Below are 26,337 nucleotides of genomic sequence, written 5' to 3'. Positions count from 1 at the left end.
TTGCAGATTGTAGCTTCCCTTGCATATTCAAAACTGCGGCTTCACCTGAGTAATCAAGTCTCCTCCTAATTAATTCCCAGCCCCCGACCAAGACAGGGGTATGGTCAGCCCTGAGGAATGTATGCCAGAGATGAAAAAGAAAAAAGAGTGAAAAACCAAGGGAGACAAGGAGCCCTAGAGAGGCCTCCTCCCCGACGTTCAACAGCTCTGGCTACTGGGCAGAGCCAGGCTCACGTCCTAACCCTCAAGTTATAACTACTCCCTGGAAACCAAACCAAGCAGGGCTATCGAAAGTCAGGGACAACCTTCTGGGGAGGACAGCAGTGAGGAAGAAACCAAGGTGCCCACTATCAACAGGAAATTAATTTTATTTTTAAATCCAAGGGGCCAGAACAAATCAGACACCTACCCTTGGAGGACAAACTCAGGTGGCCAAGGTTGGGGGAGGGGATGACAGCAAGGGGGTGGGCAGGAACGCGTCCAAACACAGCTGGTGGAGAGAACCTCTTCACTCCGGCGCAGCCTCCATCAAATACCCATTCTCCGGAGCCAGGTAGCCATCGCCGCCCTCAGACTCCATGTACATGTCTCGGCTGTCGTTGCCCAGACCCTCCAGCCCGTTGTCCTGGCCGCCGCCCCCACCTCGGGCCTCATCCCTGCCCCGCTCACTGCCCCGCTCCCCCCGTTTGTGCTCGCGGTCACGGTCGCGGTCACGATCCCGGTCCCGGCGCCGCTCGCGCTCACTCCGGTGGCTCCGCCGTCGCTCCCGGTCACGATCCCGGCCCTTTTCCTCTGGACCGTCAGGGCCGTCAGGCCCGAGCTCCCCTGGAGGCCCATCATCAGGGGGCGCATCACCCGCCTCGGAGGGCTCCGCCATGTCGCCACCACCCCCACGCAGCTCCTCCTTGCGCTCCCGCTCCCGCCGGGCACGCTCCCGGCTCCGGCTGCTTCGCCGCTTCCGGTCCCGGTCCTTGTCCTTGCTCCGCTCCCTGGAGCGCCTCCGCTCCTCCTTGTCGCGACTCCGTGAGCGCCTCCGCCGGTCCCGAGAGCGGGAGCGTCGCCGTTCTCGCTCCTTGTCTCGCTCCCGGCTCCGCTCTCTGCGCTCCCGCTCACGGTCCCGGTCCCGGTCCCTATGCGGAAGCGGGGAGGGGCCGGGCCTGGATGAGGTGGGCAGACCTGTGTGGCCGGGCTCCCCCCGTGACCGCCCCCGACCCCAGGACCCCGGTCGCCCAATCTTACCTCTCATCATAGCGGGAGGTGTCATCGCGGCCTGAATGCCGGATGTTCACATCAGCCCCTCCTCTTCTGGTACCACCGAGGCCGCCTCCTGGGCAGGGCAGACAGACAAGAGGGTCAGTATGGGCAGGCGCAGGGCCCGGAGGAGCACAAATCAGCCGGCTCCAAGAGCAGAAAGGCAGCCCCTGGCTTAGTGTTCACAGGGCCGGGTCCCCCTCTGCAGTTCATCCCGTGCACTCCCATCACAAGACAGCCACATCTTCCTTAAGTAACTCACACAAGGCATTCGCTAGGAAACAGCCGTTACTGGAACCCACATTTGACCCCAAAGCGCATCATATTAACCACAGCGCACTTCACAGCCTCCTCAAATCCCTCCCTTCCAATCATCCTCATCCTCACACAAGCCCGAAGCTAAAGCTCTTTCCACCCAAAAATGTGATCGGCTTAGAAGCCTCTGGTGGCGTCCCCCAGCCTGAGGTCCAAACTCCTCGTCAACCGGTGGTAGAAGCAGCGAGTGGGCCCCGCTAGTGTGTGAGCCGCAGCCCCTGGCTGCCCGTCCCAGGCCTTTCCCAGAGTCTGCGCATTCTCCTTGCCCTGGACTGGTCTCCCCTTCCTTCTCTGGCGAACTCCCACTCACCCTTAAGGCTAGCCCGAACATCCCTTCCTCCAGAAGCCTCTCCTCACAGTCCTATGTACTCACAGTTGCAGAAATGCCTCCTTTCCCCGGAGTTTCAGGTTTGCTACCTGTCTGAGTCGACCCCTACCTGCCTCTCCCACCAGACTGCAAGACACCGGGACCGTGGGCGCACTTGGCTCTTGCTCACGGTACCAGCAGTTGGCGCTGCAGCTGGTATAGAAAGGCGGATGTGTGTGTGTCAAGTGAATAGATGAACAGCCCCAAGGAACCTCATGGTTATGAAGGGGAAACAATCTCAGATCAAGTCACTGGCCCACAGTGACTCAGCAAGGAGGTGCAGAACTGGGCTGTCACTGCCGTCTGCTGCAGAACCCGCCTTCTCAAGCGCTCCTCTATCCCCCACTGCCTGGAAAAGCTTCCATGAGGCAGGGCTGAGTTCTGTATAGAAAAGAGGCTGCAGGGAGACATTCTTATAGGAAGCTGGCAGCAGACCAGGCACCTGCCATGTCACAGGCACAGAGCAGCTAGACTAGCCTTTACTATTTTCAAGTCATGACCCAGCAATGAGTCACATCATCAATCTGATGGGTTGCAACCAACATCTTAAAAAACAAAACAGCAGAATATAAAATACAACTATATACTTACTACATAGAAAAAACTGTTTCCTCAAACTTTAGGTTACAGTATTTCTGCGGGTGCACCGAGTCAAGCTGTTACTGGCTAACACCAACAAAAAGTTTGAATGGCAATTGAACTAGAAGATTCTGAGATTCTGGAAAGGCTGAGATTCCAGAATTCTCCTGCCCCAACAGGAAACAGCAGAGCTGTAAGAACCCACTCCACCCCGGAGAGACCAGAGTAGGGTAAGAACATGCCTGGTAAACTCAGAGGCTCAGCAGCTTAGAGTGTGGTCTCCCTAGCACAGGCGACTCCAGAGCGAGGACACAGGGCTGGGAGGCAGGACAGGAGTCCCAAGTGGCTACTACTGCCTGAGTGTCTGCCCAGGGATCATCATCTTCTCTGACAACTGTCACTCAGCTTTGCAGGATTCAGTCGTCAATAAGCATGCCTGAGTAGCAGGACCCCAGGCCCAACATTGAGTCAATCAGATGTGCCCACCTCGAAACAAGAGACCCGTCCAGGACTGAGTGTAAAGCCGGGGCCTGTGGCATGCTGCGCTGGGCCAGTGCAAAGAGGCATGGGACAGACCCAGCTGCATGGAGGCTAAGGAGGCAGAAGCAAGCTGTGGGCCGTCACACATCACAGGTGAGTCGTCCCAGCTTTTTTTTTTTTCTCTGAGACAGAGTCTTGCTCTGTCACCCAGGTTGGATGGAATGCAGTGACTCGATCTCGGCTCACTGCAACCTCCGCCTCCTGGGTAGATGAGATTACAGGTGCCCGCCACCACGGCCACCTAATTTTTGTATTTTTAGTAGAGACGGGGTTTCAACATCTTGGCCAGGTTGGTCTCGAACTCCTGACCTCGTGATCCACCCGCCTGGGCCTCCCAAAGTGCTGGGATTACAGGTGTGAACCACCGTGCCTGGCCTGGCTGCCCCAGCTCTTAACAGCTTCAGCTACCAGGTCCTCTTAGATCCATGGGCATCACATACCTCTGAACTCCAAAGGATGCCCATAATTCTGTATCAACAGAATTATGTTTCTTTTTTTATGTTTTTATGTTTCAGGAAGCTCAAGTTTATTTCTGATACCTGCAGCCAAACTGATCTTGCCTGAGACAGCAAACGACAATGAGGAGACTGAATGCAGGAGGCTCAGAGGGCAGAGGCTGCCTCTGTGTTGCTCTTGACTAGAAGCCTGGCACAGGGCTGGTGATCAAATAGGTACTTGCTGAATCAGTAAAAGAGCGAACAAGAGCAAGAACAAGCAGCAGAAGCAGATGAGCAAGTGACATTTACAACCCCAGCATGTGTCACTACCAAGCTGGGCACCCAGTACACTGAGCTCAGCAAACTCAGGTTATTTCCACTAAGAGGAGGACAATGAGGCAGGTAGAGGGGGCCCCCAGCAAGCAAGTGGGGACGCCAGCATGTGGGCTCAGGCCTCTCCAGGTTGGTGCCCCTGCTCCTCACAGTAACCCAGAACGAGGAGACAGGCGGCTGTCAGAAATGTGATGGCCACGAAACAGAGAAGCTGGAGATGAGGACGTGATGGGAGACGTGAGCCGGCAGGAGACAGAGAAGCAGAAAGCAGCAAAGAAGGGAGAACAAGGCCACCAGGTCCAGGGTCCCCGAGAGCCCGTTGAGGGCGGGACGTGCTCACCTAGCCGCCGGGGCCTCCAGCCCTTCACAGTTCGGCCCCTCTCCACGTCCACAAGGACCCTCCTGCCATCAATCTTCTTGCCGTCTGCGTGTTTGTAAGCGGCTGTAACAGATGTGGGGAGGGGGAGGGGAGGAGTCCCCAGAGGGTCCTCTAGTCAGGACAGGCCCGGGTCTACAGAATCCCCGCCCCGTGTCCCCATCATCACCCACACGCACACGCCCAACAGACAGCCAGGCAACTGACAGCCAGACCAACCCTCTCCCAAACCGGCGAAGGGCCTGCTCCATCTCAGCCTCTGCTTCCTCTCGGCGCCCCAACCACTCCTGGTCGAAGGAGATGTTCACCCTCACCCACCACCCCCTGGGCTCCCCCGTCCTTCCTCTCCCACATGATGGAACAGCCCCCTCCCGCCAGGGCGGCCAAAATCGCTGCAAAGAAACTGAAGGTTAACTCCACGCTGGACTCTGCTGTGGGGGAGGGGGCTCCTCCACAACCCCAAGCATGCACCCTGAGACACCAAGCCAGGGCAGGAGGCCCAGCTGGGACGCTCCGCACCCCAGACCACACCGGTTTTTCTGTTTTTGTTTTTTTTTGGAGGGGGGTGAGTGTGGGGGGAACAGACATCAGAACAGAAAATGAACCAGAAGGGGGTGGGAGAAATCTTCAGGAAATGGCAGGGAGCAGAGAGGCGGGTTATACACTCCCAGGGGGCCTGGTAGGGCCCCTGCAGCAGGGGAGAGGGGCAGTGGAGGAAGCATGGGGAGCCGTGCGGTGCTACTGAAAATCCCTGCCTTACCTGAGGTGACTGACTCTGCCTCCCCCCCCAGCCCCGCCCCATCTCGCCCTCCACAGCCCCGGCTCAACACATGCTGGGAGCGCACCCCAGCCTGAGCCTGCCAGGAAAGGGGAGTCGTAGAGGGGAGATGGGGGAGAGGCTCACTGCTGCTCTCGGGTAGTGCACAGCAGAAGGCAAGCCTGAGGCCCTGGCCTGTGATCACGTGGGGCTATCGGGAAGGCCAAAAAGTCCCTGTTCCCCCACCCAGCCCTGGCCTAGGGGGCTGTCCTCAACCAACCGTAATACCCTGCCCCGCCCCAGCCCGCTCCCCCCCAAATAACAACCAGAGGAAGAGAAAAAGGTGCCATTTACCGATGCCGGCCTTGCGGGTGTCCAAACCGAGCGGGATGGGGGGGGCTCGGCAACTCCTGGGGGCCTGGCGAGGAGGCGGGCTTCCCGGGGGGGGACACGGGACCGCTTACCTGGAGCCCCCAAGCTTACCTGAGCACGCGCACAGACCCCACACCCACCACCATGGGGTCAGCTAAAGCTACAGGGAGGGGAAGTTGGGGGTTCTAGGGAGCCAGGAGAGGGAGAGGAACCACATCTCCTGTACCACCTGGAGACAGGCAGAGGATGTGGTGGACCCCAAAGAAATCTCAAGGAGGCCTTAGAGTCGGGGAGACGAGGATTATCATCCAAGCTGGGGTCTGGAAAGCCCTGGACTATTTCGTGTGAATTTACAAAGAAGGCTGGGGAGGCCTCAAAAACCTGTCCAACCTCACCAGTCCCCAAGTCACACTGAACTAGGCACATAGCCCACCCCCCGCGACTTCTCCACCTCCAACTCCATGCTCCCTCCCACCAGCTGCGTCTGCAGAGGCTGGCACACAGGGGTCCAGGAGACGGTGCTGCCCGTGCTCTGAGGAGGGGCCACTTGGCCCCTGAACCCACAGGAGGGGAGTGGGGAAAGGCATTTAAGGACCAGGATCAAAGTCAAGCGAAGGAACCCCGCTCGGGTTCAGAGTCCCAAACCCCAAAAGAGGCCCATCCCGGGAGGAACAGCAAAGAAAACATGTGATTGTGTTCATCTAGGCCTCTCTCTCTCTTTCCCTCTCTCAAGTCTCTAGACAGTGGAAGGTTCTTTAGTAAAAACCTACTGACACCTTCAGCTGCTGGCAGCCTACCCCTTGGTCCCTCCCACACCCCAAGCCCCAATTCCATGCACTTTGGGGAGCTCCTGACCACCTCTGGAGAGCGGCTGGACACCACAGCCAGCCCCCTCAGGAGGCCTCAACCACAGTAAGGAAGACAGGAAGGGCGCAGAGCACCCCAAAACTAGCAGCCAAAAAGACTCTCCAGGGCCAGCACAGTAGCAGCCCCACAGAAAGCACGGGGGCAGGGAGGGAAGGCTGAAGGGTTCCAGTGGAGCCCTGGCCTGGTGCCCTGCCCTCGGTGTTCCCGCCACCTCGCCACTGACATCGCGAAGCCGGGTCATCAGAGGCTGGGTGGAACCCAAGCGGAGAGGCCACCGCCTTTCCTACCGGGTTCATCCTTCCCCTCCTGGGATCAGCAAGATTCTCGGAGAGCATACGGATCGGGGCAGGAGGGACAAAGGGCACCCAAACAAGGAAAGGGCCATGGGTGCGGGGAGGCTGCGGGGGCGACTGGGGCGGGAGGAGGGGCGCCTCGCTGCTCCTGAGCTGCCTGGCTAAGCTGGGCTGGTGTGCGGTGCTGAGTGATCTTACCCATGATACAAACCCTTATACCAACCATACACTGAGGTGTTGTAAGGGGAGCGTAAGCATCAGCTGCAAGCCAGCTGCGTGGTGGCTGCAGTGACAATAAGAACAATCAATTAATACGGCGGCCCCTGGACACGCCGCAGCCCTGCCCACCCTCCCCCACCCATCCCTGCCCATGTGGACGCCGCGGCAGCCTCAAAGGGGGCTTTGGAACTGTAGGGGCAGGCGCTCAACATGCCTATCACCCCACTGCCCATTGAGGAACAGGGTGGGGGGCCAGGGTTGGGGAGGCAGAGGGTCGGGTGGCCCAGCCCCAGTTCTACTGGGGGGGAAGAGAGGACAGGTTCAAAGGCCAGTCCTCATTGCAACCTGGCCACCCCCAACTTCAGTGGGGGGAATAATGGGGAGAGGCTCCCCCAAAATCCGACCCCTTCCCCCACCTCCAACTGGCCCCAGCCCCTCACCCAGTTCCCTCTTTGCCCCTGAGGTTCAACGTGTGACACTTACCTCCCCAGGTTCACACACACACACACGTTGTGGGGGATTTGGTTTTTTTTAAAAATCACGTATATAAAAAAAAAAAAGATACATCAGAAACAGAGGGAGGAGGAAGAGAGACACCGCTAATGTCAGGTGTGGCAGGGTGGGGGAGGGGACAGACTGGGAGGGGCTGGGGCAGCAGAGAAGTGAGAGCGGGTCAGAGGGCAAGGCTCGGCGGGAGGTACTCACAGTGCATGTCTCGCTCGTGTTCGTACTCAATGAAGGCATAGCCGCGGGGCTTTCCTGACCGCTTACTGTAGACCATGTGTATCTGTGGGGCGCATGGGGACAAGGGTGAGTCCCGCCACAGAGCGGCTCCACCCCACCAACCCCACAACAGCCTGCGCACCAGGCCCTGGGCCAGGTGAGGTCTCAGACCCTCTCTGTCCTTCAAGAGCCCTGAGTGACTTATGTTGTAATTGTAGGACCAGAGGGCACAGAGGCGGCTTCCTGGAGAAAATGACACTTAAGACCTAAAGAAAGAAGACAGATGAAGGAGGACAGTGAGGTGTCAGCCTGTCAGGTGGAAAAGCAGTAACTCCAGAGGTCCAATGGCCTGGTGGCAGGAGGGCAGGAGGTTGGGGATGCACTTCGGCAGAGCTGGCTCACGTACTGATGACAGAGAGCCCCAGGAGATGAGGCCACAAAGGTGAGCAGGCCCAGGGTCATCAAGCGCCCCAGTGCCAGGCCGAGAAGCATAGTCCCTGAGGAGCTGGGAAGGGTGTTGAGCAACGAAGGGCCAGTGTGGGTGGTCTATGTGGAGTCAGGAGGACACAAATGGACTTAGGGAAACAGGAGGGAGTTGTGAATGCCAATGGCACAGGGGAATTTTTTTTTTTTTTGGAGGTGGAGTCTTGCTCTGTCACCCAGGCTGGAGTGCAATGGCACGATCTCAGCTCACTGCAACCTCCACCTCCGAGGTTCAACTGATTCTCCTGCCTCAGCCTCCCGAGTAGCTGGGATTACAGGCACGCGCCACCACACCTGGGTTATTTTTTGTATCTTTACTAAAGATACAACATGGTTTCACCATGTTGGCCAGGCTGCTCTTGAAATCCTGACCTCATGATCCCCCTCCTCGGCCTCCCAAAGTGCTGGGACTACAGGCATGAGCCACCGCACCTGGCCAGGGACAGGGGAGTTCTTTTTTTTTTTTTTTGAGTCGGAGTCTCGCTCTGTCGCCCAGGCTGGAGTGCAGTGGCTGGATCTCAGCTCACTGCAAGCTCCGCCTCCTGGGTCTACACCATTCTCCTGCCTCAGCCTCCCGAGTAGCTGGGACTACAGGCGCCCGCCACCTCGCCCGGCTAGTTTTTTGTATTTTTTTTGGTAGAGACGGAGTTTCACCGTGTTAGCCAGGATGGTCTCGATCTCCTGACCTCGTGATCCGCCCGTCTCGGCCTCCCAAAGTGCTGGTATTACAGGCTTGAGCCACCGCGCCCGGCCGGGACAGGGGAGTTCTAAGAGAAAAAGCAAGGACATGTGCACAGCCAGGGAGGCTTGAGAGAATGTGGCATGCTGAGGGATGGGTCCCATCCCGAGGATGGCAGCAAGAGAAGGGGGGTGGGGGGTGGGGGTGGGGGTGGGGTGGAGGTCCATGAGGCCACACAGCTTGGGGAAGAGTCCTGTAAGGTCAGATGGTCACAGCTGGATATGTCCTAACATGCTAGGGACGCCGACCGCTGAGGAGATGGGGTCAGCTCTGGATGTCAGAAAGACCCCTCGGGGACCATGTAAGGGAGAACAATGGACAAGGAAGGGCTGTTGAGACAGAGGTGGCCAGAATGAACCAAGGAAGATTTCTGGGAGGTGACAGCATTTGAGCTGGTCCCTCAAGGATGGCTAGTTCTCCATTCACATCACTACCAGTCGGCGACCAACCGCTATCATGGATGAACCTGGGACCCCACAGCCTCCAAAACACAACCGAGATTCCTGACTCGAATGGGATCAGAGGGACACGGGTGGGGCCAAGGTTGTCACTGGACTGCGCAGGGCAGAACAACGTGTGTGTGTGTATACACACATATATACAGACACATACAGATATATGCAAACACACACACAGACACGAGACACCACAATTGGCTAATATTTTGTATTTTTGTAGAGACAGGGTTTCGCCATGTTGGCCAGGCTGGTCTTGACTCCTGACTACAGCTGATCTGCCTGTCTTGCCCTCCCAATGTGTTGGGATTACAGGCGTGAGCTACCACGCCCGGCCTACAATACCTTTTTTTTTTTTAGATGGAGTCTTACTCTGCCACCCAGGCTGGAGTACAGTGGCGCGATCTTGGCTGACTGCAACCTCCGCTTCCCGGGTTCAAGCAATTCTCCTGCCTCAACCTCCTGAGTAGCTGGGATTACAGATGCCCGCTATCACGCCCAGCTAATTTTTGTACTTTTTTAAGTAGAGACCAGGTTTCACCACGATGGTCAGACTGGTCTCGAACTCCTGACCTCAGGTGATCTGCCCATCTCGGCCTCCCAAAGTGTTGGGATTACAGGCATGAGCCACCACGCCTGGCCCAACAATATTTTTTTCCCCTTTTTGTGGAGAACGGGGTCTCACTATATTGCCCAGGCAGGTCTGGAACTCCTAGGTTTAAGCTATCCTCCCGCCTCTGCCTCCTTAAAAGCTGAGATTACAGGTGTGAGCCACCGCACCCGGCCTGACATGTATAAGTATTTTAAAAAGATGTATCAAAAACAGAGTAGGGAGGAGGAGACATGGCTAACATCAGTTTGCGTGTAGGGTGGCCTCAAGCCCTCACTACTGCCCAGGGAAGGCATGCGTCTCCCATGTTAGATAAAGGAAATCAGGCACAGCACTTAAGTGACTTAAAAGAAAATTGGTAAAACAAAGCCTTTCTCTAAAACAAGACTCAGCATACGTATTCTGCCAAGACGCAAAGAGTATATATTTCCAGCTTTGACGGCCACATACTCTTGCAACAACCCAACCCTGCCTTACAACAGTAGCAGCCAAAGACAATGTGTAAACAGACAGACCTGCCTGGCTGCGCAGCAGGAAGACTTTATTACAAGCAGTGAGTCTGCGGTTTGCCAACCCCTGCTCTCAATCAACCACCAGCAGTCATTACTTCTCATTTTACTTCTGCTACCCAAGGTCTGCTGCATGGAAATACAGTCAGGATGCACAAACCCAGGCCCTGAAATGCTGTGAGCCATGCTCAGGGCTGGGACCTCTCTCCCTCCCTTTTAGGATACGGCCCCTCCTCCATGCACCCCCAATTCAAACACCCTGATCCCACTCCACTTACTCTTTTGATGGGTCCGTACACCTCAAACTCTCTCCGGAGCTTGGATTCTGTTGTGTCATAGTTCTACAAGGAGATGGGTATGACGTTAAATGGGAGAACAGAGCTGTCCCACAGCCCCTGGAACATTCCCCAGTACCTAGCCTATCTGCCCTTTGGGCCAGACCCAGGCTCTCAGCAGCGTGGGGTTCCAGGAGCTGGGAACTGGGGACTTACCACTCTCGCCACGAAGAGAGTCTTGAAGGCATCACCCTGAGCATTGGGATCATTGTGAGGGTCCCCTGTGCAGGAAGAAGGGAATTTTGTAAGTTGAAGGTGTCCATGGTCTCAGGTAGCAAAACAAATACGATGGGCAGAGGCCAAGAAGAAAACAGTGGCACTGGGAGAGGCCCCTAGCTGGAGGAACATGGGTGGTGACCTGGCAACCTCAGGCACGCCCCTCTCTGAACCTGTTTCTCTGAGGCACCGTGGGCTTTATCAGAGTGGCTGAGAGATAATCCAGGCTGCTGAGGGGAGGAGGTAAGGCTGACTTCAAGCTGACAGGATGTGGCAGGCCCAACTGCCATTTCAGACCTACATAAACCCTAAGGGCCCCATCGCTCCCAGATGCAAGGTGATCCAAACAGTAACAGCCCAACTGGGCCTCCCCGGAAATGCTGATGCCCCCAGGACCCATCAAAAGAGTAAGTGGAGTGGGTCAGGGTGTTTGAACTGGGGGTACCTGGAGGAGGGATCGTATCCTGAAAGGGAGAGGTCCTTCCTGTAGGCAGGGCCACACTGCCACCCACTGGACACAGACTGCAACTACAGCCCACAGGAAAACCTGAGACCGAGCCACCCCAGGGCTGCGAATGAGAGCCAGAAGAGCAAAGGCTAAGTAAGCTCTGCTTTCCCGTCTGTGCCCTGTGTCTCTAAAAGGAACCCAGGAACTGACGAGCATCAGATTAGATCCTCACTCCAGCCTCGCTGTGAGGCAAACTGTCCTACCTGGAGACTAAGGAATAACAATCTCCAAAGAAAAGAGCCAGGAATCTCCTGAGAAACCAATTCCATAGTGATCCTGCTGGGTGAGGCCTGGGAATAAGTCCTTTTCACCAAATATGGCGGCCCCAGCACATAACGACCCTGACTCCTGCCGGGGCCTTAAGGACACTCTGCTGGTTCTTCCATGGCATAGGGCTCCCCTCAGAAGCCCTGTCACATTCTGGGAGAGTATGAGAAAAGGAGTAACATTAACCCAGAGGTTGCAATTGTTTGAACTGCAGACGTGCGAAAAATCAGACCCTGGTGATGACCCTGAGCAGGATGTAAATAACTCCCACAAGCTTAGCATTCCAATAATGGAACACTAGGCATAAAATTTACTGAGCACAGCCGGGCGCGGTGGCTCACGCCTGTAATCCCAGCACTTTGGGAGGCCGAGGCGGGCGGATCACAAGGTCAGGAGATCGAGACCACGGTGAAACCCCGTCTCTACTAAAAATACAAAAAATTGGCCGGGCGCGGTGGCTCAAGCCTGTAATCCCAGCACTTTGGGAGGCCGAGGTGGGCGGATCACAAGGTCAGGAGATCGAGACCATCCTGGCTAACACCGTGAAACCCCGTCTCTACTAAAAAATACAAAAAACTAGCCGGGCGTGGTGGCGGGCGCCTGTAGTCCCAGCTACTTGGGAGGCTGAGGCAGGAGAATGGCGTGAACCCGGTGGGCGGAGCTTGCAGTGAGCCGAGATCGCGCCACTACACTCCAGCCTGGGGCACAGAGCAAGACTCCGTCTCAAAAAAAAAAAAAAAAAAAATACAAAAAATTAGCCGGGCGCGGTTGTGGGCGCCTGTAGTCCCAGCTACTCGGGAGGCTGAGGCAGGAGAATGGCGTGAACCCGGGAGGCGGAGCTTGCAGTGAGCCGAGATCGCGCCACTGCACTCCAGCCTGGGCGACAGAGCGAGACTCCGTCTCAAAAAAAAAAAAAAAAAAAAAAAAAATTTACTGAGCACATACTATGGCCCAGACACAGTGCTGGACACTGATATTTATTTATTACTGTTTTGCCAATGGAAGCAAAACAGAACTCGAGACACAGAAAAAGGGAGGTGTCAAAGTGGCAAAGGGCCAAGGCAGACTTCACCTCTCACCCCAGGCACTCGAACTACCAGGCTCCTTCCCCGAACCCCCGGGTGCTACCTTTTCAGGAAGACGGTGTGGGTGTTGCCAGAAGCTAGAGAAATAAAGTATCAGATTTTTTTTTTGAGACAGAGTGTCACTCTTGTTGCTCAAACTGGAGTGCAGTGGTGCCATCTTGGCTCACTGCAACCTCCGCCTCCCGGGTTCAAGCGATTCTCCTGCTTCAGCCTCCCAAGTAGCTGGGACTACAGACACACACCACCACGCCCAGCTAGTCTTTTGTACTTTTAGTAGAGACGGGGTTTCACTATGTTGGCCAGGCTGGTCTCGAACTCCTGACCTCAGGTGATCTACCTGCCTCAGCCTCCCAAAGTGCTGCCATTACAGGCGTCAGCCACCATGCCTGGCCTAAGGGATGTTTTAGAAAGCAGAAGCTTGAGCCACAATTTAAGGGAATCGCTATCTGGGACGAATGGAAATATCTGAAAACAACTCCATCTCGGTGTTCTCCCCACCCACTCCTCAAAGTTGCTTGCCAGGCTGGGCTCGGTGGATCACACCTGTAATCCCAGCAATTTGGGAGGCTAAGGCAGACGGATCACCTGAGGTCAGGAGTTCGAGATCAGCCTGGTCAACATGGCAAAACCCCATCTCTACTAAAAATACAAAATTACCAGAGTGTGGAGGTGTGCGCCTGCAGTCCCAGCTACTCAGGAGGCTGAGGCAGGGGAATCACTTGAACCTGGGAGGCGGAGGTTGCAGTGAGCCAAGATCGTGCCACTGCACTCCAGCTGGGGCAATAAAGCGAGACTCTGCCTCAAAAAAAACAAAAAAGTTCCTTGCCATACCACATCCCTGAGCGTTGTAATTTTCTATGGCCAGGTCTCTCAATTTGCACTGGCTTTTTTTTTTTTTTTTTCCTGCACCAGCTAACTCTCATTCATTCAAAAGTAATTCTTTTTTTTTTTTTGCCGATGTTTGTGCTTTTGTAAATAGGTAACTCTTTTTTTTTTTTTTTAGACGGAGTCTCGCTCTGTCGTGTAGGCTGGAGTGCAGTGGCCAGATCTCAGCTCACTGCAAGCTCCGCCTCCCGGGTTTACGCCATTCTCCTGCCTCAGCCTCCTGAGTAGCTGGGACTACAGGCGCCCGCCACCTCGCCCAGCTAGTTTTTTTGTACCTTTTAGTAAAGACGGGGTTTCACCGTGTTCGCCGGGATGGTCTCGATCTCCTGACCTCATGATCCGCCCATCTCGGCCTCCCAAAGTGCTGGGATTACAGGCTTGAGCCACTGCACCCGGCCGTAAATAGGTAACTCTTAAGCATCTACTATGTGCCTGGAAATACTATAGTTGTTGGGGATTTGGCAGTAAACAAGACAAAAAAGGCTGGCCGGGCGCGGTGTCTCACGCTTGTAATCTCAGCACTTTGGGAGGCCAAGGCGGGCGGATCACGAGATCAGGAGATGGAGACCATCCTAGCGAATACTGTGAAACCCCGTCTCTAATAAAAATACAAAAAAATTAGCCGGGCGTGGCGGCAGGCGCCTGTAGTCCCAGCTACTCGGGAGGCTGAGGCAGGAGAATGGCATGAACCCGGGGGGCGGAGCTTGCAGTGAGTGGAGATCGTGTCACTCCAGCCTGGACAACAGAGCGAGACTCCATCTCAAAAAAAAAAAAAAAAAGGGTGCTGGGCGCAGTGGCTCACAGCTGTAATCCCAGCATTTTGGGAGGCGGAGGCAGGCGGATCACTTGCAACCAGGAGTTCGAGACGAGCCGACCAACATAGCAAAACATCGTCTCTACTAAAAATACACAAAAAATTAGCTGGGCATGGTCCAGCTACTCAGGAGGCTAAGACAAGAGAATCGCTTGAACCAGGGAGGCGACGAAGGCTGTAGTAAGCTGAGATCACGCCACTGCAGTCCATCCCGGGCAACACAGTGAGACTGTCTCAAAAAAAAAAAAAGACAAAAAAGGTGTCTACCCTCATGGGGTTCCTATGCTAATGGAAGAAGTAAATAAGGAGATCATATGATCACATCAGATGACCAAAGATAGAAACAGGTGATTTTATAAGGCAGGCTAGGAAAGGCCTCATAAGATGCTAATATTTAATGAGGAGCTGAAGGTTGTCACAGCAGCAAGGGAACACACCCAGCAACACCAGACAGCAGGCATTCTAACAGTTACTGCGGAACACTACAGTGGGACCAATGAATGCTGCAGGGTTGGGGGGTGGAGAAGGCCAAACAACAGCTGAGCTTCCTGAAGGACAGCCGTAAGGAAACCACCCCAGCGCACCGCCTGAGTTTCCTGGAGTGCTTGCTTACCTGGGGTGGGGGGCCACAAATGTGCCTAAACGTAAAAGAAAATGCAGCAAAGCAATGGTACCCAAGTCCTGAAGACAGAGCACGAAAGCTCAAAGAAGGTAGTACAGACCCAAGGCCAGGCAGTGCCCCACCTGTGTATGCGTGCAGAGCCCTGCCAGCACCTCTCCCTTAGGAAATCATTGGTTAGGGGCTCATCTTAACCCAGAGCAGCCCAGAGCAGAGACTCAAAGGAACTGGGCCGTGGAGTCGGGAATTAGGCTTTGAGGTGCTCGAGGTCCCATCTCCGAACTCTCACTCTTTGAAAGCGTGCTTGCCTCAACAAGCCTCCATTTCTTTATCTTAGAAATGGGAGTAGCAACCCCCGCTGCACTTGGAAGCTGTGAGAAGTCAGTAACACGAAGTACAAGTGCTCAGCAAGGAGGCACGGATCCCTTGACGGGAGCTGTTCATTGTGATAAGGCACAGCAAGCTTCTATAGTTACGAGTGGAGGCTCTGAAGGGCACAGAAACCCTACTGAACTTGATCCGTTCTTTTATTTCTTTTCTATTATGGAGAAGTTCAAGCACTTAATGGAAGTAGAGAACAGTACAATGAACTCTCATGAGCCCGCTTCCATTATCAACATGTGGCCAGACTTGTTTCATCCCTATCCTCCCACAGCCCACGGCGTTGTTTTTTATTTGTTTGTTTTTGTTTTTTGAGATGGAGTCTCGCTCTGTCACCCAGACTGGAGTGCAGTAGCATGACCTCAGCTCACCCCAACCTCTGCATCCCGAGTTCAAGCGATTCTCCTGCCTCAGCCTCCCAAGTAGTCGGGATTACAGGCCCCTGCCACCACACCTGGATAATTTTTATATTTTCACTTGAGACAGGGTTTCACCATATTCACCACTTGAACTCCTGACCAGCCTGGATCACTCAAGTGATCTTCCCACCTCAGCCTCCCAGAGTGCTGCGATTACAGGAGTGAGCCACCGCGACCAACTGAATTATTTTAAATGAAATTCAAGATAGCACACCACTTTGGTCTCTAATGACTTTTAAACATCATAACCACAGTGCCACTATTACATCTTAAAGAGCTAATATTTACTAATTCCTTAACCTCATCTATGATCCAGTGTCCAAATTCCTCAATTGGAACTTGTTTGTTTGTTTGTTTTGAGATGGAGTTTTGCTCTTATTGCCCAGGCCGGAGTGCAGTGGCGCGATCTCGGCTCACTGCAACCTCCGCCTCCCGTGTTCAAGCAATTCTCGTGCCTCACCCTCCCGAGTAGCTGGGATTACAGGAGCCCACAACAACGCCTGGCTAGTTTGGTTTTTTTTATATATATATTTTTAGTAGAGACAGGGTTTCACCATGTTGGCCAGGCTGGTCTCAAACCCCTAACCTCAGGTGATCTGTCCGCCTCGGCCTCCCAAAGGTGCTGCGATTATAGGCGTGAGCCTCCGTGCCCAGCCTGGAACTTTTTTTTTTTTTTTTGAGACGCAGTCTTGCTCTGTCACCCAGGCTGGAGTGCAATGGCGTGATCTCGGCTCACTGCAACCTCCGCCTCCCAGGTTCAAGCGATTGTCCTGCCTCAGCCTCCTAGGTGGCTGGGATTACAGGTGCATGCCACCACATCCAGCTAATTTTTGTATTCTTGGTAGAGACAGGGTTTCACCATGTTGGCCAGGTCGGTCTTGAACTCCTGACCTCAGGTGACCCATCTGCCTTGCAGGATTACAGGCGTAAGCCACCACGCCCGGGCGGAACTGTTTTTAAAAAGCATTTCTGGCTGGGTGTGGTGGCTCACGCCTGTAATCCCAGCACTTTGGGAGGCTGAGGCGGGCGGATCACCTGAGGTCAGGAGTTCAAAAACAGCCTGACCAACATGGAGAAACTCCATCTCTACTAAAAATACAAAATTAGCCAGGCATGGTGGCGCATGCCTATAATCCCAGCTACTCAGGAGGCAGGAGAATCGCTTCAAAGAACATTTTTGGCTGGGTATCGTGGCTCACACCTGTAATCCCAGCACTTTGGGAGGCTGAGGCAGGAGGATCACTTGAGCCCAGGAATTCAAGACCAGCCTGGGCACCATAGTGAGATCCCATCTCAATTTTAAAGTTTTTCTAGAAAAGAAAAAAAAAAAAAAAAAGACCCACAGTGGATTTTGGTTGGTTAAGACATAGATAAACTAGGCTGGGTGCAATGGCTCACGCCTGTAATCTCAGCACCTTGGGAGGTTGAGGCAGGTGGATCACAAGGTCAGAAGTTCGAGACCAGCCTGGCCAATACAGTGAAACTCCATCTCTACTAAAATTACAAAAATTAGCTGGGCATGGTGGCGCACACCTATAGTCCCAGCTGCTCAGGAGGCTGAGGCAGGAGAATTGCTTGAACCCGGGAGGTGGAGGTTGCAGTGAGCCAAGATAGTACCATTGCACTCCAGCCCGGGTGACAGAGTGTGACTCCGTCTCAAAAAAAAAAAAAAAAAAAAAAAAAAAAAAAAGGCAGGGAGGGCTAGGCACAATGGCTCATGCCTGTAACCCCAGCACTTTGGGAGGCCTAGGCGGGCAGATCTCAAGGTCAAGAGATCTAGACGATCCTGGCCAACATGCTGAAACTCTGTCTCTACTAAAAATACAAAAATTAGTTGGGCGTGGTGACACACGCCTGTAGTTCCAGCTACTTGGGAGGCTGAGGCAGGAGAATCACTTGAATCCGGGAGGCGGAGGCTGCGGTGAGCCAAGATCGCGCCACTGCAGCCTGGCGACAGTGAGGCTCTCTCTCAAAAAAAAAAAAAAGACATAGGTAAACTAGTTATAGCAGACTGTGACTGTGCTGTCCAGGCAAGAGGTGACCTGGGTGGTGGTGACAGACACAAAAAGAAGAGTCAGGTTTGTGACACTTAGAAAGTAACACAAGGCCGGGCGCGGTGGCTCAAGCCTGTAATCCCAGCACTTTGGGAGGCCGAGGCGGGTGGATCACGAGGTCAGGAGATCGAGACTATCCTGGCTAACATGGTGAAACCCCGTCTCTACTAAAAAAAAAATACAAAAACTAGCCGGGCGTGGTGGCGGGCGCCTGTAGTCTCAGCTACTTGGGAGGCTGAGGCAGGAGAATGGCGTGAACCCGGGAGGCGGAGCTTGCAGTGAGCTGAGATCCGGCCACTGCACTCCAGCCTGGGAGACACAGCGAGACTCCGTCTCAAAAAAAAAAAAAAAAAAAAGAAAGTAACACAAATAGGTCTTGGTGAGAGACTGAGCAAAGGGTTAGAAAAGGTGTTAGAAACAAATTGCATGGCAAAAAATGAGGTCATGACCAGCACACTTGAATGTCTACGTCCCAGAGAAAACACCCAAAGGAAACCAGGTTGGTGGCAAGGGAAAACCCCTGTGGTTTGGACACTGATTCTGAGGTGCCTCTGAGGCATCTGAGGAAGGACATCAAGGCAGCGTTCTGACAGCCAGTGTCGAAAGAGCGCACCACCAGATGCCTCTGTCACACTTCTGTGTAAGCACCCTGAGGAAACCCTGCACTCCAGGATTTGGAGGAAAGGGATTCATTGAAGTTCACAGGTATAGGAGGAAAACCTGTCTTCTCACTAGAGTCATGTCATGTTCTGAGAAGTGCGTCATTTGATGGTGGTATCGATATGCAAACATGAGACGGCACTTCCGCGAGCCTAGATGGTATACCTCACAACACTCCCGGGCTAGAGGGTGCGTCCCACTGCTCCGAGGCCAAGCATGTTACTACGCCAAATACTACAGCAACCCTAACACAATACTAAGTATTTGTGCATCTAAACGTATCTAAGCATAGAAAAGGTACAGTAAAAATATGGTATAATTTTTTTTTTTTTAGATGGATTTTCGGTCTTGTTGCCCAGGCTGGGTTGCAGAGACCGGACGCGATCTCGGCTCACTGCAACCTCCGCCTTCCGGAGATTCTCCTGCCTCAGTCTCCCAAGTAGCTGGGATTACAGGAGCCCGCCACCACGCCCGGCTAATTTTTGTACTTTTAGTAGAGACAGGATTTCACCATGTTGGCCAGGCTGGTCTTGAACTCCCGACCTCATGATCCACCCGCCTCGGTCTCCCAAAGTGCTGGGATTACAGAAGTGAGCCACTGCACTCGGGAAAATATGGTATAATCTTATAGGATCACCATCACATCCACAGTCCCCTGCTGACTGAAACACTGTTATGCTGCGTGTGACTGTACAGTTTTCACCCTCACAATAAAGAGCCACTGGAGGTTGACATCTGACCCTCTCATGAGTTTGCTTAATGGCAACAATATATCTGTCTTGTACTCCAATTCCTCCTCTATGTGGAGGGGATGGAACAACCTCAGCCCAAGGGTTGAGGAGCTAAGGTTAGAGCCAGGACAGATCCACTCGCCCACAACTCATCGCCTCAGCCTGTGACTCCCAGCTAGGTTGTGGGAGTCCCTTAACTGTCCTCCCCTGCAGGAGGAGCCCAAGGTACTGGGGTCTCCCTTCCTGCCAACTTTTACCCTATGTTCTGCTGCTGAAAAGCCTAAACCAAAAACAGTGCTTGCCAAGTGGCAGGGGCTAAATAAATGAACTAACAACCCTGCTCCCTGCAAAACAGGCTTTGGGCGACAGCAGGGTCCTGGGTATGACCTGGGAAGAACACAGAGGGTTTGGGGGAGGAGAGAGCCGAATGGTGGATGAGAGACTTACACATTTTAAGCTCTGTCTCCACTTCTTGCTGTCGCCGCTCAATCTTTTCCCGTCTCTGTCAGGAGAAAGGGAAAGTAGAGAAGTAAATGCAGATAGAAGTGTCCTAGTGTCAAGGACCATCTGGAAACAGTGGCAAAACAGGGGGTCAGGAAGCAACAATGACATACTTTCCTCTCCATGCGCTCCTCTCGGGTTTCTGCACGAGTTGGAGGCGGGGCATCTCGAGGGTCCTGGGAACAAGAAGAGAGGTGACAGGGTGGGAAGGACTAGGGGAAATGGCAAGGGTCACTCACCAAAGAAATAAGCAGGTCAACCCTCCCACCCCCACCCCCTACAAAAATAAACATCCACTCACACTTCCCCTGTCACAGGGCAGGGAGGGGAGTGGCACAGATCAAAGCATGGTCTGCAGCCACGCACAGTGGCTTTCCACTTGTAATCCCAGCACTTTGGGAGGACGACACAGGAAGAATGCTTGAGCCTAGGGGTTTCAGACTAGCCTGGGAAACAGTGAAACACCATCTCTACAAAAAATTTAAAAATTAGCCAGGTGTAATGGCACACACCTATAGTCCCAGCTACTAGGGAGGCTGAGGGGGGAAGAATCTTTTGGCCACCAGAGGTTAAGGCTGCCGTGAGCCATGATTGTGACACTGCACTCCAGCCTGGGTGACAGAATAAGACCCTGTCTCAAAAACTAAGCATGGTCCATGGACCAGTACTATCCAAACTGTTGCTGGACTGTGATAAGTACAGGTAAGTACAGAAACCATGAGTAAGTGTTCAGAAACTTCTACAGTAATTTCACAGTTTGATGTCCACTGACTGTAATATAAATTTGGTCTTTTATTCTGCAGGTCTTTTTTTGTTTGTTTTTTTTGAGAAGAAGTCGTGCTCTGCTGCCCAGACTGGAGTGCAATGGTGCGATCTGAGCTCACTGCAACCTCTGCTTCCCAGGTTCAAGCGATTCTAAACCCCACTTTCCCCTCTGTGTTTCTGTGTCTCTAAAAGGAACCCAGGAACCGACTAGAATCCTTCAAGCGGTTCTCCTGCCTAAGCCTCCTGAGTACCTCGGCTTACACGCACACGACAGCATGTTGGCTAGTTTTTGCATTTTTAGTAGAGATGGGGGTTTCACCATGTTGGCCTGGCTGGTCTCAAACCCCTGTCTGAGGTCTTTCTTTAAAAAGTAATTCTATCATATATACCAAAAGCAAACATCGGAAATAGTATCTATCCTTCACCAAAAACAGTTTAAAAAGCACTGGTACGGGTGACATCTAGCTTAAGAATACAGTATTTAGAAAACACATTGCTTCTCACAGCTCCAAGTATCACTTGCATTGAACAAACTGCCAGAGGATGTGATGGGAATGAGTGATGACAAGGCCCTGCTGATGAGTGCCAGTGAAGAGGACCAGGCCTGAAACAACATGAGCTGACAGAACAGGGCTCCAAAGCCCACAACTGCACACCCTCTGAGGGCCAAGGCAGTTCTTCAAGGTCTCACCAACTACACATTAAATAGGAACTGGCTGGTGGGGTGCGGTGGCTCACACCTGTAATCCCAGCACTTTGGGAGGCCGAGGCAGGCAGATCACAAGGTTAGGAGTTTGAGACCATCCCGACCAACATGGTGAAACCCCCTTTACAAAAAATACAAAAATTAGCCAGGCATGGTAGCGCATGCCTGTAATCCCAGCTACCCAGGAGGCTGAGGCATGAGAATCCCTGGAACCCCAGGAGGCGGAGGTTGCAGTGAGCCAAGATCGCGCCACTGCACTACAGCCTGGGCAACAGAGCGATACTCCGTCTCAAAAGAAAAAAAAAAAGTACCTGGCTACCAAGCATGGTGGCTCACACCTGTAATCCCAGCACTCTGGGAGGCCAAGGGGGGTGGATCACCTGAGGCTAGGAGTTCGAAACCAGCCTGGCCAAAATGGTGAAACCCCATCTCTACTAAAAATACAAAACTAGCCAGGCGTGGTGGCGCATCCCTGTACCCCCAGCTACTTGAGAGGCTGAGGCAGGAGAACTGCTTGAATCAGAGGTTGCAGTGAGCTAAAATCACGCCACTGCACTCTAGCCTGGGCAACAGAGCAAAACTGTCTCATAAATAAATAACTAGTAACTGAGACCAGGCACGGTGGCTCACGCCTGTAATCCCAGCACTTTGGGAGGCCGAGGTGGGCGGATCACGAAGTCAGGAGATCCAGACCATCCTGGATAACACGGTGAAACCCCGTTTCTACTAAAAATACAAAAAATTAGCCGGGCGTGGTGGCAGGCACCTGTAGTCCCAGCTACTCCGGAGGCTGAGGCAGGAGAATGGCGTGAACCCGGGAGGCGGAGCTTGCAGTGAGCTGAGATCGCACCACTGCACTCTAGCCTGGGCGACAGAGCGAGACTCCCTCTCAAATAAATAAATAAATAAATAGAAACTGGCACATGACCTGCATCATCAAAGGGCACCTACCACCGCCTGTGCCCATTAAGTTAATTTAACTGGCCAGTAACACTTCTCAAATGCGGGTTCACCAAGGGTGGCAAAACCCACTGAAGATACACCTTTCTGTTATCTATGAACTTCTGCTGTGCAACTCCCTCGCCTCCAGCTGCCCTTCCCTACGCAATGCCAGAATGTTCTTGTAACTTCTGGCTATGTGCCAGTTTTTCTCAGGTGTGCTCTGATGCACCTAAGACCTTTGTCATCCCATTTCACAAATAAAAACACAGAGGTCCAGGAGCCTAAGTCATTCATTCCTATTTACCCCGAAGGTGCAGAGCTAAGATCCCCATCTGCAGTTTTAAGTCCTCCAATACTCAATACTGGGTGCTAAGTCTTTATGAACATCATCTTATTAACAATAAAAACAGTAAACAAAGTAACAAAGGCTGACACGTGCTGACTGGTTGGTGCCAAGCCCCTGATATACACTTTGCCATTTAATTCTCCAGCATTATGAGGGTGCTACCACTATCCCCTTGCTAAAGATAAAGAAACCAATGCATGAAGAGGATACAACATTTGCCCAAAGTCAGAGCTGATAAATGGTGCGGGTTAAGTGCAAATCCTCAACCACTACTCACTGAATTTTCACAAAAATTCTACAAAAGGGGTACTATCAAACCCTACTTTTTTTTTGAGACAGTCTTCTTCTGTTGCCCAGGCTGGAGTGCAGTGGCATGATCTCAGCTCATTGCAACCTCCACCTCCTGGGTTCAAGTGATTCTCGTGCCTCAGCCTCCCAAGGAGCTGGAATTACAGGCATCATCATGCCCGGCTAATTTTTGTTATTTTTAGTAGAGACGGGGTTTCACCATGTTGGTCAGGCTGGTCTTGAACTCTTCACCTCAGGTGATCCACCTGCCTCAGCCTCCCAAAGTACTGGGATTACAGGCGTGAGCCACCGCACTGGGCCACAACCCCACTTTAAAAAAAAATTTTTTTTTTTGAGAGACAAAGTCCTGCTCTGTCACCCAGGCCGGAGTATAGCGGTACAATCACAGAGCACTTCAGTCCCCAACTCCTGGGCTCAAGCAATCCTCCCATCTCAGCCTCCTGAGTAGCTAGAACTACTGCTGCACTCGACCACACCCAGCACCCGGCTGCAACCCCATTTAAAACAGCGAAACTGAGGATCACAAAGATTAAGCCCCTCGCTTAAATCACACAGCTAGCAAAATAGTCAGAGGCTGGACTCGCAAATCCAACCCCTTGCTCCCCAGAACCCAAACCATTCCTGGCCTGCTCAGTGAACTCACCTCAAACTCTCGAATGTACGGCGCAATGCCACAGTAAGGTTGATTGTGGTGTTTTTCATGTGGCAGTTTCTCCAGGGGTGGCAGGTATGGGATAGGGTCACGGGGGGCAAAGAGGGCCAGAAGGTTGGGCGGCAGGAACTGGGTCATCTTGCCAAGTCTGAGAGCAGAAGCAGGACAGCCTTAGGTTAGATCGGGTCTGCAGAGAAAGCCCCTATTACTCCTTGACTCTCAAAGAAAGAAAGAAAGGAGAAAAGTCTCGGAATTAAAACAGGCTTTGTAACGGCAGAGAACGGTCCTGTGTTACGGAGAAAAGGGTAAAAGTCTTGTTGGAGGTGGAGGTGAAAGGCCGGTAAAAGACACAAAAATAAAGGCTGAAAAAGGGTTCCTGAGTAGTGAAGTCTCAGAGTCCTGAGACACGAGCTGTGGGGCGGAGACGTTGCCTGGGAATTTCTGGGGGGAATCAAGGACCCGAGGAGGGAGGCCCAGGGCAGTTGTGGCTGCTCGTCCCGTACCGTGGACAGCAAATTACTAGACGCAGTTTGCAAGGGCCTGGGGGTCGGAAGTCTCCGAGCAAAGAAAGAGAAACATAAGGAGCGAAGCCCCAAAACCAAGCGCTTGTGGGTAACAGATCTGGGCCCCGCAAAGGCGAAAGGAATTATGGGTAAGGGTCCAGGACAACATAGAAACACGAAAAAGAAAAAAGGCTACACACCGCAAGGGCCTGTGGGTAGGGAACCGCGAGGGCGATGTGGGGACCGGGCGTGGGTGCCCAGAGAACTCGGGGTCCGGGAAAGGGATGCAAAAGTGACCTGTGGCGAGGACGCGGGAAGGGGGCCTGGCCGCGGGGAAGAGGCCCGGGCCCACCGCTGGGGCTTCTGGGTAGCGGCCCCGCTCCCCGTCGGGCCACTCAGTCACACTCACTCGCCGCGCAGCGCCCTCCTAGCTCTGGTGTCTGTCCGGAGGCTCGCGGCGGCTGCGGCGGCCCCTCAGCAACAACAGCTCCTGCTTGGGCTTCCACTCTGGGGGCGTCCGCGTCCGTCTGATTCCGTCGCCCGCGCAGCGAGCGCACCAGGCCGCTGCTCAGGAACCCGCGCGGCCTCGGCTAGCGACTGGAGCAGGGGGTGGGTCCCGGCCGCAAATCCCTCCGCCGTCTGCACTGCGCACGCGCCGCGCGAGGCCAAGCTCAACCCACACGCTAGGACCCGGCGCCGCCGCGGCAACAGCGCACGCGCGAGGTCACCACCCCGCCTTCGGGCACCTTGAGTATTTCAACCGCCGGGAGCTGGCGTCTGCACTGCGCGCGCGCGCTTAGCCCCAAGCCGCCCCTCCACCTCTCTCTTTCCGCTCCAAACCGCCTATGTCCGCGAGGCTCTCCCTGATGCTCCGCCCCTTTCCAATCACACTTCCCGGATCTTGCGCGCATGCGTTCTGCGTAGGAAACTATAATGTACCTCTCCGCCGACTAGCAAAGAGTCCCTAAGTGAATAGCCTGATTGCGTTGATGTTTAATCTAGTCAATCGATAACTGTTCATCGAGCATCTCGTGTGTGCTAGGCACTGTCTGGGCTTTGGGGCTACAGCATGTGATTAAAGCAAAGTCTTCTCCTGCTAGGGCTTACACTGTACTGGGAGAGACAATAAAAGCATTTAACTGAGTAAAGATAATTTGAGGCCGGGCGCGGTGGATCACGCATGTAATCCCAGAACTTTGGGAAGGTGAGGCGGTCGGATCACCTGAGGTCAGGAGTGCGAGACCAACCTGGCCAACATGGTGAAAGCCCGTCTCTACTAAAAATACAAAAATTATCCGGGCGTGGCGGTGCGCGCCTGTAATCCCAGTTACTCGGGAGGCTGAGGCAGGAGAATCGCTTGAACTCGGGAGGCTGAGTTTGCAGTGAGCCGAGGTCGTGCCATTGCACTCCAGCCTGGGCGACAAAGCGACTCCGTCTCAAAAATAAATAAATATAAAAAATAAAAGATATTTTGAGATAGTGGCCAGCATAATGAAGAACGATGGAGCAGAATAAAGGGATGGGAAATGAGAGCGAGTCTATTTTGATAATGGAAGCCTCTTCTGAAGAGGCAACATTTGAACAAAAACCAGATAGAAGCGAGATCTGGAGGGGGGGGGAGCGGGGGGTGGTGTTTAACAGTTTAAGTGCAAAGGTCCTGAGCGAGGACCAGATGGCAGAAATCTCAGGTTGTTAGCCATGAGATCAGAGAGCTGGCACTTAAGTTATTTGGAGCCCTGTTGTTAAGTATCTTAAGTTTTGTGGATAGATTCAATAGCCTGTTTAATAACTACAGAAATTACTGCAAAATTCAATTGACTAATTTTATGTTTCAATAAAAAGGCCAAGTGCAGTGGCTCACACCTGTAATCCCAGCACTTTGGGAGGCCAAGGCGGGTGGATCACTTGAGGAGTTCGAGACCAGCCTGGCCAACATGGTGAAATCCCATCTCTACTAAAAATGCAAAAATTAGCTGAGAGTGGTGGCACGCACCTGTAATTCTAGCTACTCGGGAAGCTGAGGCAGGAGAATTTCTTGAACCCAGGAGGCAGAGATTGTGCCACTGTACTCCAGCCTGGGCAACAGAGTGAGAATGTGTCTCAAAAAAACAAACAAATAAAATAGGCCGGGTGTGGTGGCTCACATCTGTAATCCCAGCACTTTGGGAGGCCACGGTAGGAGGATCCCTGAGACCAGGAGTTCAAGACCAGCCTGGGCAACATGGCGAAACCCCTTCTCTACTAAAAATACAAAAATTAGCTGGACATGGTGGCGGGCACCTGTAATCCCAGCTACTTCGAAGGCTAAGGCAGGAGAATTGCTTGAACCTGGGAGGTGGAGGTTGCAGTGAGCTGAGATTGTGCCACTGCACTCCAGCCTGGACAGAGCAAGACTCTATCTCAAAAAATAATAA

The 26,337-nt window shown here is 53.4% G+C and overlaps 1 protein-coding gene across 3 annotated transcripts; it reads right to left on the bottom strand.

Annotated features, from left to right (window-relative positions):
• Positions 1 to 350: 350 nt before the first annotated feature.
• Positions 351 to 24,554, bottom strand: LOC105497220 (small nuclear ribonucleoprotein U1 subunit 70). 3 transcript variants are annotated; one of them, XM_011768170.2, is made up of 10 exons: positions 24,333 to 24,554; positions 23,412 to 23,568; positions 19,814 to 19,876; positions 19,647 to 19,701; positions 10,717 to 10,781; positions 10,504 to 10,566; positions 7,412 to 7,493; positions 4,163 to 4,264; positions 1,240 to 1,327; positions 351 to 1,157 (listed from the first exon to the last, which is right to left on the bottom strand). In XM_011768170.2, the coding sequence occupies exons 2-10, from the start codon at positions 23,556 to 23,558 to the stop codon at positions 509 to 511; spliced, it is 1,314 nt and encodes a 437-aa protein (XP_011766472.1). In that variant the 5' UTR covers positions 23,559 to 23,568; positions 24,333 to 24,554; the 3' UTR covers positions 351 to 508. The 3 variants fall into 3 exon arrangements, with proteins under 3 accessions (XP_011766472.1, XP_011766473.1, XP_070943520.1); XM_011768171.2 differs by having other exon boundaries at positions 351 to 1,130; XM_071087419.1 differs by having other exon boundaries at positions 24,329 to 24,518.
• Positions 24,555 to 26,337: the final 1,783 nt, after the last annotated feature.

The sequence above is a fragment of the Macaca nemestrina genome, chromosome 20 (genome assembly GCF_043159975.1).
Source record: "Macaca nemestrina isolate mMacNem1 chromosome 20, mMacNem.hap1, whole genome shotgun sequence".
Lineage (NCBI taxonomy): Eukaryota > Metazoa > Chordata > Mammalia > Primates > Cercopithecidae > Macaca > Macaca nemestrina.
Note: the sequence above shows the minus strand (reverse complement) of the source record. Positions and strands in the feature narration are given on the sequence as shown.